Below are 13,045 nucleotides of genomic sequence, written 5' to 3' on the forward strand. Positions count from 1 at the left end.
TATTAATTGACTTTCAAGTAAATGTCCTGTTATGTGTGGCAGGAGAAATTGTATCCAAGATGCCTAAATATATTTTTAAAGACCGTGAATTTTCTTCACATCCTACTTCAATTAATTCAGTAATATATTATGTCTGGTCTCTCTTTGAAGCCTATCATAATATCCATTTGTGCTTTCTAACTTCCAAGGAGCTTTTCCTCTATTATTTCATTTGATCCTTAACCAAAGGATTATCACTAATTTCCAGATGAGAAAACCTAGATACAGAAAGAGCAAACAACTGTTCTAATGGTACAAGAACAGTACATGGCAGAGAAAGCTAAAACCTATCAAGGTCTCTTCTAACTCTAAGCCCTATCACCCATTACAGCTATATTTTATATTTTAAGATTTACCATTACTTAGAAAAGCAAGGTTCTTTTTCAAAACAATTCTACTTACTGTTTTTATGGAACATACCCACAGACAAGTTCACTTCTATTGCTTCCTCCACTTTACCATTCCATTGGGATTACTGAAATATTTATCTTATTTTCTAGACTGTGTCTGGCTCACTTTGGCTTTAGTGAAATAAACCTCTTTATGAGTATCTTTCTTCCTAAATAAAAAGCACTTTAGCTTTAATTTATGCCCCTTTTGAATAGGATTAAAACAGCATGTTGAAAGGACTCAGAAAAATGCAAAATGTATATTACAAGTTCTTAAGAGAGAGGCATTTGCCAAATTTTCTGTTAAAGTGACCCAATGACATTCATTTAAAAAAATATCTGTAAACTTATAGTTTTACCTTTATACTGAAAGAATCTCACTGCTAAAATTTATTTAATAAGACCCAAGAAATTAGAGCCAAATTTTAGGTAAGTGAAGTCATAAAACAAGAAATTGTAGATAAAAAATTTTATCTCCGCAATAATTTACAGAATAGTAAACCAACTATATACAGTATACGATCTATTCAAAGAAACCTATTTTAACCAAAAAATAGTGGACTGGGTTTAATCCCAGAAAAATTTGCCTTTACTTAAATTATGCCCTTATAAATTCCTTCCATATTTATGCATAACAAGGATGCAATTCAAGTGTCTCATGATGTAGCTCTCCTTTGCCCTGCCAGGAGGACACTACTGACCACATAGGCCTCAGTGATTTTTATGTATGTTCCTAATTCCAGGAACACTTTTTATATGATACATTTGTATGGCAATATTACATCATATGTTACCATATATTATTAGGTAACTTCTACCACTCTGTGAACCTCTACAGATCAATCATGTTTAGAAGAATGCTCTACATAGTGTTAGATAGATTTTAATCATCACTAAATCACAGTGTTGGATACAGGCAAGTTGTAGTACAAACACTACTGTATTGAAACGCAGAAGGCTTGGATCAGCTTTTTAATTATCTACTAATGTGACTCTGAGGTTATTATTTAATCTTCCTGAAGTTTTATTTCTAAATCCTTACATAACAAATTTCTAAACATATGTAGTACTTACAAACCTATATCGATATATCAAACTGAATATATTTTTATATCTGTTTAACCTCTCTTTCTACCTACACAACAGTTGACACTGATAATGAACCAAACAATAGTTTATTATGCAAAATAAGCAAGTTTTATTAACATATGTTCTAAAAGTAGCCTGATTTTAGGGGAAAAAATTATTTTCTTCAATAGTGTATGAATTATCCCACATTTCTCCTGAATCATTAATTATTCCTCTCCTAGATTATTTCAATTAACAAATAAATATGCTGTTGTTTAGCTCATGAAAAAAAACAAGTCTCTTGATCTCATTGTCCTTCCAGCTACTACTGCCCACGTCTCTATTATGGGAAAACTCCTTGAAAGAACTGTCTACACTTGCCTCCAGTTCCCCCGAGCCCATGCTCTTCAGAATCCATCTTAGTCGTGCTCTGGCTCCCACACTTAAAGACACTGCTCTTATCAAGGTCAACAATAGACTTCTGTTGTTATTTTATTTATTTATTTATTTTTTGCGGTACGCGGGCCTCTCACTGTTGCGGCCTCTCCCATTGCCGAGCACAGGCTCCGGACGCGCAGGCTCAGCGGCCATGGCTCACGGGCCCAGCCGCTCCGCGGCACGCGGGATCCTCCCGGACCGGGGCACAAACCCACGTCCCCTGCATCGGCAGGCAAACTCTCAACCACTGCGCCACCAGGGAAGCCCCCGTTGTTAAATTTAATGTTAATTTTTACTTATCTTTCGTGACACATTAGCTGAATATGACACTGCTGGTAGTCCCTTTTCTTACTTTCTTCCTTTAACTTTCTCTACACCACAACTTCTGATTTTTCTCCTACATACCTGGGCACTTCTTTTAGTTGACTGAGATGCTCAGTCCTCCTTTCACTAATTTCCTGACTTAAGAGTATCCCAGAACTCAATCCTCTAAATTTTCTATATCCCTTAGTCGTCTCACAGAATTTCATGGATTTAAAATTTTCTCTATGCTAACTGCCAAATTCATATCTCCAATTGACATTGTCTATAAACTCCAAAAATGATATACTCAAGTGCTTTCCAGGCATCTTACTTCGATATCTAATAGCCGCCTCAAACGAATATGTCCACTTGATCTTCCCACACAACATTCTTTCACAATCTCTGCCATCTCAATTAATAGTAACCCCATCCTTAGATCAAAAACAAACAAACAAAAAAACCATGGAGTCAGATTTGACTTCTCTCTTACTTCATAGCCAATCCATCAACAAATCCTGTTGGCTCTACCTTCATATCTTCTTCTCCTACCTCCACTGCAACCAGTCTGGCTCATAGACCATCATTTCTCACCTGGATTATTACAGTCCTCTCAGACTTGGCTCCCTATTTCCCTGATCTCTCCCTTTCAGTGCACACACAGTACAGAAACCAGAGTGATCCTATAATAATGAAAGTCAGACCATGTCACCTCTGTGCTCAAAATTCTCCAATGGATTCCCATAACACTCAGACTAAAAACCAACGTTTTAACAATGACAACAGTGAAAGGATCTAATACTTCTTCCCTCCTATTAACTCTCTGATTTAATCAATTTTCTTCTTTCTCCCATTCCACTGGTTTTTTTGCCATACTTTAAGATCCTTGAACATGCCAGACACCTTTCCACCTCAGGACTTTTGCACTTGCTGTTCCTTTTGCCAAAAATGTTCCTTTCCTGAGTATCTGCATGACTTGCAACAATAATTTCTTGAAGTATCTGTGAAAACATCACTCTCTGGGTGAGCTCTTTCTTGAGCGCCATATCTGACTACTACACCCCCACCAATCAACTTTCCCGATTCATTGCTCTCCATAGCACTTATCATCTTCCATCTTGCTGTGTAATGTACTTATGTATGGTCTACCTTTCTGTATCAGAATATAAACTACATGATGCCAGGGAGTTTTGCCTCTTCTACTTGCTAACATATCCCCTTGTTGCCAGCATGGGGCTGGAAACAGTGGGCATCATAAATTATTGTTATTAACCACTGAGAGCTGAATATCAAATACACAATAATATTATCCTTGAGCTCTTAAACCTACGAAAGCCCAGTCCCACACACAGCCTCAGTTTAGAGAAAACACATCTGGGAAAACAAGTGAGTCCATTAAAAATTAAACCATCAATGACTTTCTCTATAGAAGAAAATATATGGGAATTCTTACTATCAGATTGATAATACTTCTTTACTATATACTTAAGGAGAGATATTCAGAGCAAGTCATCTTCTTTTCTCATTGATTTGACAACAAAAATGTCCACTTTAGAAAGGAACTCCTGAATGAATGATTTTATGATTCCTTTTAACCCACCCTGAAGGCTACCAACTACTCAAAGACACTACTCTTATCAAAGTCAATAACCACCTAAGGGCTTGTTAACTACTAGAAGACCATGAAGATAAAAATACTGGAAAGTACCTTCAATAAGTTCACGATCTGTGGGTGGTACTGGACTGAGGGAAACTAACCCTAGTAGAAAATGTTTGAGAGTAAACAGAAGCAATTTTAATATATGCTATAAATCCCCAGGAGAAAACTATGTAATATTTTTCAAACTTGTTTATATAGGGAAAACTCTGGTCTGGGAACAACCATTAATATCTAGCAAGATAATAGTGTTTCACAAAAATTAATAATTGACAGCATTTATTAAATGTTTACTATGCCAAACACTGTTTTACGTGCTTTACATGGATCAAGACACCTTCACAACTACCTCATTAGAATTAAATAAATTAACGCACTTGGAAAACCCAGTACATAAAATAAACATCCATATGTCCCACAACTAGTAACAGCAGTTAAGACCTAATAAGCAGTTTGGCTTCAGAACCTGCCTTCTTCACAGCTGTACTCAATCGAGATATCAGAACTTATACAAAACTAGTCAAATCAAACAAGTTAGATGAGTCAAATGGCCATGAATCTCTACTTGAGGCACGCCACATTTCACAGCTAAATAGAGTCATTTTTAAATGATGAAAAATATATAGACTTATCCACTCATTCCTCAGAAGACTCAAACAAGATAAAGAACTATTCTATCAAATGCACTAATGTTTAGTTACACAATAGCAGATAAAAATTTTAAAGATGATTTCCAGTTTTCTTTTCTATGAAAAGACGTAAGTTTTGGAGGAGCAAAAAATAATTAGTACTATTGGTAGTTACTGAGAAAAGCATACTGCCAAAGATGTAATAATGAAACCTTGTATTTTTTTTTTATATATATATCTTGATATTTGTGTTCCTGAACATGCAATGCCTCCCTCAAGGGCACAAGGTGGCAAGAACATGGGCCTGAAACTAGAGAGGTGAAAACACACAAGTTAGTTCTGCCACTTAACAGCTTCTTGCTTTGGGGCAAGGCCTTCAGGTTCTAACCTCATGTTTCTTATCTATAAAATGGGTATAAAAATGATGGTTCTTCATAGTGTCCTAAAGTCTAAGTAGGGTCCTGGATGCAGTCTCCTGTTTGATGTTCCTGATAGAACTTCCCACTATTTGAAATAACCTTCATCTGTTTGTTTACCTGTTTATTGTTTGCCTCCCTATCTGGTAAAGAAATTCCAGGGGGACAGTGACTTTTCTCTTCCTTTTTCAAAGTTTTTGCCCATTCCCTCTTTAGCTATATTACCTATCTCATCTTTAGGAGTTGTCCAAACAAATACCATTGCAGATACAAACGATTCCTGGGTATAAATATCCTTAACCCGCATGAGTTCCTTCATGATGATTTATAATACAAAAAATGCTTACAGTAATTGCAAGACTGAAGTTGGTCATTTTTCAAAAGTTATATTTACTACATCTGCAGTATAAAGCATACAAGTCACTGTGAGAAGCTCACCTTGTAAGGCCATATATATATATTACCCTTATAAAACAAAACCCAGAAATACAGAACATCCTGACCTCTAAGTTTCCTTACTTGTTACTCAAGAAACTGATTTAGTATGCATAAATGTGCAAGAATTCAAAATATGCCACTGAGGGGAAATCTCTTTACACAACAATAGAACCAAACAAGCTCCTGTGGATTCAGAGGTTCAAAGCTAAGTCTTTATCAAAGAGCATTCTTTGGATAAAATGGTTATTATATTTCTGTTGGCCTTTAAGAAATCCCTCAAAATAATCTTGCAGCTGTTTAAAGTAGCTAACTCTACTGATACTGGCTGTGTCTCTGGTCTGCACCTAAGGAAGCTTGAGTTATGGAAAGCAAAGCTGATTTTGTGCCCATAAAAATGAATTATTTTTGAAAATACAGTTAATTTTTCATTTTGACTGATTTTTCTAACCTCACATGCTGGCAGTATTTTAATGCCAAGCATGAAGTTTTAGACTCCCTCAAAACTAAGCAATGGGTGATACTAGGTGATCTTCACTCATTAGTCAGTCATAAGAGAAAGAGAAAATGCCAAAGGAGAGTTCTGATTATTATCTCAGAGGTAGGAATTTTCCTCGTCATAACCCCAAGTTAGCAGTGATGTTTACGTTATAACTTTGTTTATTCAGGAATAGGCTACTTTTTAAAACTATTACATCAGGATTTGAACTACTTTCCTTTTATACTCTCAGATATGGCAGAGAAGAGGTGGCTAGGGAAACTGTTGAAATTCTCCCAAGTGTATGGTTAATGCATACTTACTTCATAGTGCTGAACTGATGATTTCCAAAGAAAAGTCCCCAAATTCTTATAGGTGGAAAGAGGAATATTCTGTAAGCAGTGTCAGTAATTCTCCTAGCCAAGATCATTACTCTATTATTAGCATACAATCTGGCAATGAATGGCTAACAGCAGCCACAGGGCGCTATAGGAGAGAGGGAGGGGGAGGGGGGAGAGGAGAAAGGGGAGACAAGGGGGAGAGGGGGTGAGGCGGGAGTGAGTGAGTGTGTGTGTGTGTGTGTGTGTGTGTGTGTGTGTGTGTGTGTCTATTGAGGGTGAGTTGAGAGATTTTTAAAATTCCTTCCCTGCATTCAGTCTTTGCTACTGCTTTTGACATGTATCAATAGACAATCTACATGTAGATAAATATCTAAAAAATATAACATTTGGAAAGTATACTAAATATAAGAACCATCCAAAGAATAGTTCTTATTGCATTTAATCCAACATTTATACCAGTTCTCCTTTTATATGTACTAGGTGCTAGAAAGAGTGAAAATCTATAGAGAGATAAATAAAACAGGATTTTGAACTCTTATATGGTTGATTCCAAGTATTAATACAAAAACATAGATTCATACCAAAAAAAAACCCTCTAACTAGGGATAAACTAATTAGCAGCAGCTACATAAAATTAATGTTTTTCAATTTTTTTTATTTTTAGGAACTGATTTGTTATTTTCTAATGATCAAGTTACCACATTTGAGTTAATACTTTACAGTCACTCATATAAAATTTTGATTATGAACACAAATCAGCACAATGACCATCTCTCTTTTTCCCATAAGATTATCAAAGTCTGTAAATCTCTTTTGGCTACCAAGAGCATGTGGTCTTCAACTCCATTTAATTTTGACAATTGAAATCATATAATCAGTTAGTCAAATATCAGCATGATGCTTCTGTCAACTTTAAAGTTCACTTCCGTAGGTAAGTGCCTCAGGCAAGAACTGCTGCTCTTGTCTAGGGTGTGAGAAATATGATTAGGCACCCAGGCTCTCCAAAGCACGGGGCTGACTCAGGAGCTGAGCCACCAACTAATTTGAGACCTTAATTTCTCAGTACCTCAGTAACCTCATTTCTAGGCAGATGATAATAATCCCCACCTCACAGGGTGGTGATGAGGATAAAATGACATCATTCACACATACTCCTTATACCAATGCTTTGCTTATGATGACTCCTCAGTGAGTGATTATTAACTATTATTAAAGTTTCTTTCCAAGTCTAATTTATTTTGCATTGTCCACCCTCGTCAATGCAATGCTCCTGTGTTATTCACTGTATCATAGAAACCAGGTAGTGTTTCCTTCTTTTTCCGTTCAATCTATTTTCAAACTTTCTCTTTTTTTTTTTTTTATTGTTTGGCTTTTCATACTTGTTTTCTGTTCTGTTCTTAAGATAAATTTTGAAAACAGGCAAACAAATCTGACTTGTGTAATATGATGGGTTGTGAAAAGTCCATATTATATACTTCGGTGATCCATATCTCTATCAGGATAGAGAACATTTCCATAAGCCCAGAAAGTTTCCTCTCATATCCCTTTCCATTCGATCCTTCCCTCAACTGCACAAAGGCAATGCCCTGAATTTTTTTAACCATAGATTAGTTGTCTCTGCTCTAGAAATTCGAGAATACAAAAACTCAAAAATAACGTTAACCTTAACTCTTTAATTCATGAGGTATAAATTCCAAACAAATACCAACATATGAAATGTGTAATGAGTCAAATAAGATAATTCCACTTAAGCTTACATTAGACATCAAATTTGCTTTTACTACTGATATTTAATTTGAGCTGAAAATAAGTTGTCTTAAAGATTAAAACTGCCAGCATGATTTTTACCCGCCAAGTTCAGAATAGAGGAGTTTGAGTTCCCTACATTCCTCTCATTACTTAGGTATTAAAGAAGCCAAGGGGATATTACAGAAAAAAAAAAAAAAATCTTTGAGCATGAAACTTGACTCGTTTTCTCTCTCGATATATATATTGATATATTACACTTACATATAAACACATATTAGTATATAAACTTTGCTTTCATACTAATTTAAACATTTAAAAACAATTAGCTTAGATTTCATTTCTTAAATGTTTTCTCATCTCTGTATTTTAAGCTTTTCACACAGACTATTTTTTAAACAATAAAATATGTATATGCTTGAGATATTCAAGGTATTTTAGTTTGTTAATATTTTTGAAGATATCTTACTGTTTTAAAAAATACTAAGGATCAATGAATTAGTAGCAGCTGTATAGAATTAATGATTTTTCTATTTTTAGGCTGTTGAGCTGCACCCCACAGGCCTACAAGGCTTGTGCTTGCCCAGCTTCAAGACCAAAGAGCCCAGAGTCAGCGACAGAGCCATCAAAGGTTTAATGGATGGGAGATCTTACATGTCTGAAGCAAGGTTCTGGAGCAACACCCCACCATGTATGCGGCTCACACCGAAGCAGGACAAAGCAGACAGGCATCACTCCCACGGGCAGGGGGAGGTTACCACTTATAAGGGAAATTGACGGCAGTTTGGCTCATCAGTTACCAGGGAAACCAGCAGAGGGGCCCGCCCCTAACTGCCCCTTTGATAGGCTAGCATGGTGGCTAAAATTAGAACAATCATTAGCTGGGGCATGGGGCAAGCACGTAGGAAGGTCTGTCAGGTGAGTAGGGTATAGGTGAAGCAGGCACTGGTTGAACAGGGGACTTACAGAGAGCAAGAGAACAGCTATCTTGAGTGGCCTGACCATACATAGGTATTGATTTATTTTAATATAAAACTGACTACAGGGACTTCCCTGGTGGTCCAGTGGTTAAGACTCCATGCTTCCAATGCAAGGGGCGCGGGTTCCATCTGCGGTAGAGGAGCTAAGATCCCACATGCCGCACAGCATAGCCAAAAAAAACAAAACCAAAAAACTGACTACAACTTGCTGACCAAAATTTCCTAATTATGCTAATCAGTAGTTTAAAATTGTAAATAATGAACTGAAAAGCATACATTAACAGTTTTGGTGTCTATTTTCTTCACCAAGAATAATGAATCAGTGGGCTTTGCATTCTGTAATAATCTTCTTCTTATTATTATTTTTTTTTTTTTTTGGTACGCGGGCCTCTCACTGTTGTGGCCTCTCCCGTTGCGGAGCACAGGCTCCGGACGCGCAGGCTCACCGGCCATGGCTCACGGGCGCAGCCGCTCCGCGGCATGTGGGATCTTTCCAGACCGGGGCACGAACCCGTGTCCCCTACATCGGCAGGCGAACTCTCAACCACTGCACCACCAGGGAATCCCGGGAGCCCCATGTTTTGTTTTGTGTTGTTTTGCTTTAACCATTCTTAACACGTAATTCTCAGATCCTAGCACCTGGTTTTTGTTTTGTGTTTTTAGCACCTGCGCCACCAGGGAAGCCCCTATAATAATCTGATTATTAACTGATGCCAATACTACAAACATTTCACTGAAGTCAGTATGCATTTCTAAATAAAAGAAGGCAACCTGAAAAACACTGACACATTTACCTTTGTAGGTTAGCTTGAGTCGTGGAATATTTTGCTTAGACGTTCCAGTGACTGGAAGAAACAGCATGGTCATGCTTAGCATCATCAGGGCATGAAAAAGGTAAAAATCATGGTTTCTGGACTTTGGTCTCTCATCTTTAGTAACAATCATGATGAAAACAATGTTCTGTTTCAAACAGCGTTAATTTAATCTAAAAAGAAGAAAAGAACTATTAATATAGCAGTTTGCAGATTTTCCTACACTTACTAAATTATAATTTTATGAATGTATGTAGATTTAAAAAAATACTTGCTCCTTGTCTCTTGTTCAGCTCTTAGAAACTGTTGCAAGGGAAACGAATCAGAACTGAGTAATAAAATTCAGGTCTGGCTTTACTCAGGACATAAGTACAGACCTAAAAAGTCAACTACTTATGTTAATTAGCAACTATTCTTCTACTAAAGTTTTTGTTTTGTTTTGTTTCATGCAAATATAGGAGTGACCAATTCTTTCTGTAACTTGATGAATTCTTGATCAGATAAGAGTACTGGTAGAAGCCTACACTTTCCCCATACCATTCTCAAAGGAAAAGATTCTCAAGCAAAATTTAATAAAAGCTGTCATTTTCAGAGAGTTCGTTTCTCACAAAACATATGTTAACAGTTCACCTAAAATTGGGACAACTGGACATGATCAGGTCGGGGCCACCAGTATAGATTTTAGGCCTGGGACAAGGCAATCTTACCTGCACCCTATACTACTCCACACAGGGCAGCACTGAATATAAAAACAAACTGTAAAATAAAAGGGTTTATAAGAGGAGGCGGTTTTTAACTAGGTTGCCATAAACAAGCTGCCTTGGTTGTCTTTGTTAAGACATGGAATAAATCAAAACACACATATTTCAAACTAAGCCTGGTAATAATAATTACAAATAATATTCGTTGAGTATTTACATGAACCAGATACTTTTTAAGAAGTGTGTTACATAGATCACTTAATGCTGTTAAATTCATTAAAGAAGTAGGTCATTGACTGAGGTGGCTCTAATGCCATGGTAGCCCACCTAATCAAACAAAATCTAAGCCTGTAAATGCCTCAAAGCTACGAACTCAGAACTCTAAGAACAACCAGTTAACTAGGCTTTAAGCTATAGCCAATAAAATAATTTCCTTTCTTTGTTTCCTAAGTCTTCGCCCTAATATCCTATCAGTGGGGTGCTCCTAACCACTTCCAGTTTGGTGCCGCGCAATTCAAACTGATTTTTGCTCAAATAAACTCTTAAAAATTTTAATATGCCTCGTTTATTTTTTAATCAATGCTAATGACGGTCAAGAAAGATAGGTAATTATTTTCCTCGTTTTACAGATGAGGAAACTGAGGTACAGGGTTTGATAATTCTCTCAAGGTCATGCTGCAAGTAAGAGATGGATTAAAACATTTGTTCTGGACTTCAGCTAGAATCAGCCTCCTTAGCCCCTAAGTCTTTAGGTGCTTTTCATTATGGCAGAATCAAGTGACCTTCAACTCTTGATGCAGTCTTCAACTTCTCTTCTTTCTCCTTGACATCTTCTAATAAATAGCCCACAGAAAGGATCTTGCTATGCGTACTTCCTGGGAGGATTCCAGATGTGGTACCTGCTTCAAGTGCCAATAATTTCTTGGTAACAGCTTTAGCCATAATAAAAAAGTATTATACTTTAGTATTTTTGTAATTATTTAATATCAAAATAAATATGTCTATATGGCTTAGTTTTAAGAGAATGTCTAAATAAGAGTATTTTTCTTATGGTAGATCAAGTCTTTACTAAAATGGCTCAATGACTTTGAATCAAGGTTCCTTAAACTTACCTTAAATCTCAGAAGTTAAGATCAATCTGGGAATGTGAAATAAAATAAAATATAGGGATGTATTAATTTTTTATACAAGACAAACATTCTAAGAATAGACTACGAATTGTATGTTGTTTCTTCATGAAACGTTGAATATGAAGGCTTAATAAAGTATATTTTCTCAGTTACTTTAATTACCCGTAGGAAGTACCAAACTATTCTGTCTTTGTGTGTAATCCATGCATATTTAGTTATTTGATTTAGAAGATTACTACAAATGAAAAGAATCAAGTTCATTTAGATACTCATTTAAGAATATCGTAGGTCACACATATTTTATTCACATTTACTTGACATATGTGAATGTGTCACATATAACATATTTTATTCACATTTGCCACATATAACATATTTTATTCACATTTACTTGACATTTCTTGATGAGTTCACCTAATGATATAATTTAAGGGAAAACAGGAATGTCTGTCTGACCAAAAAGATCTACACTATTAGCAGTCCTTAATGAAAATTCTAGTTTTAAAAATTTCAGTAATATATATTTTAAAATAAAACACTAATAAAGCCCTTCTGTAAATAACATTTAAAACAAACTCTTAAAAAATAAAGCGTTGTATTATTTCAAAACTAGTAGGAAAACACATATGCTATTGGCAAAAAACAGAGTCACTTAACTGGTCTACAGAAAAATTTATCAGGATTAGTTTTAAGTTATGTGAGTTTTAATTTACTCACTGTCTTAAGAAATGCATGTTTGCAACTTTTCAATTTTACATTTACACAAGTAAAACACAGATGCATTCTTTGAGTTACAGATTCTCCTTAAATACTTACTGTTTTTTTGCAAATAAGAATATGCATTTAAGAATATATAATACACATACACTTATGGTCATTAACACCATAACTCATCTCCAATGATTTATTAAAGTGAGAAGAAAGATAAGATTCTTATTTGAAAGGAGCAGTTGATTATACACAAATAAAGTATCATGAAATAATTGCTAAAATCGAGATATTTATAAGATGCTATGGAAGGCAGCTCAAAGGAGTATCATATAGGTTTAAGTAAGACAAGGATAGTTTCATAGAGGACAGAGAAAGGAGAATAAAAAGCAAAAAGAGACATTTCCAGGTAACAATGATACCTAGTTAAGGGTTTCTGAAAAGCTGGAAGCATGATAGGCCTGCGAAGGGTGAGACAATGTAGCATAATCCAGTGGAGTGAAAGAGAGAGGAAACCAAAGAGGGATTCAGCCTAATGCTTAAATGTGCCTCACGCCTGTTCTGGTAGCTAATATACAATATTAGGACTCAAACGATGCTGTTATTCCACACTGCCTTTGGTCTTAGATCATATGTGCTGGTTTCATCCATATTCATCAGTGCTTCTCTAATCCCACTTGCCTGTTTCTTTTACTTTTCCCTATGTCCACATGTTAGCAGAAGATCACAGCAGCTCCACAGCTTTGCCACACAAACATGTATCCTTCCACCTGCCCAT

At 35.9% G+C, this 13,045-nt stretch overlaps 1 protein-coding gene across 1 annotated transcript in view; it reads right to left on the reverse strand.

Moving 5' to 3' along the window:
* SEMA3D (semaphorin 3D) overlaps positions 1-13,045 on the reverse strand; it is a 207,120-nt gene that overhangs the window by 125,250 nt on the left and 68,825 nt on the right. The window contains exons 3-4 of the mRNA XM_079931570.1: positions 11,542-11,567; positions 9,711-9,901 (exon numbers count right to left, since the gene is read on the reverse strand). Of these exons, the coding sequence (XP_079787696.1) occupies positions 9,711-9,861 (151 nt within the window). The 5' untranslated portion in view covers positions 9,862-9,901; positions 11,542-11,567. The remainder of the gene's footprint in view (positions 1-9,710; positions 9,902-11,541; positions 11,568-13,045) is intronic.

The sequence above is a fragment of the Stenella coeruleoalba genome (assembly GCF_951394435.1).
Source record: "Stenella coeruleoalba genome assembly, chromosome: 9".
Lineage (NCBI taxonomy): Eukaryota > Metazoa > Chordata > Mammalia > Artiodactyla > Delphinidae > Stenella > Stenella coeruleoalba.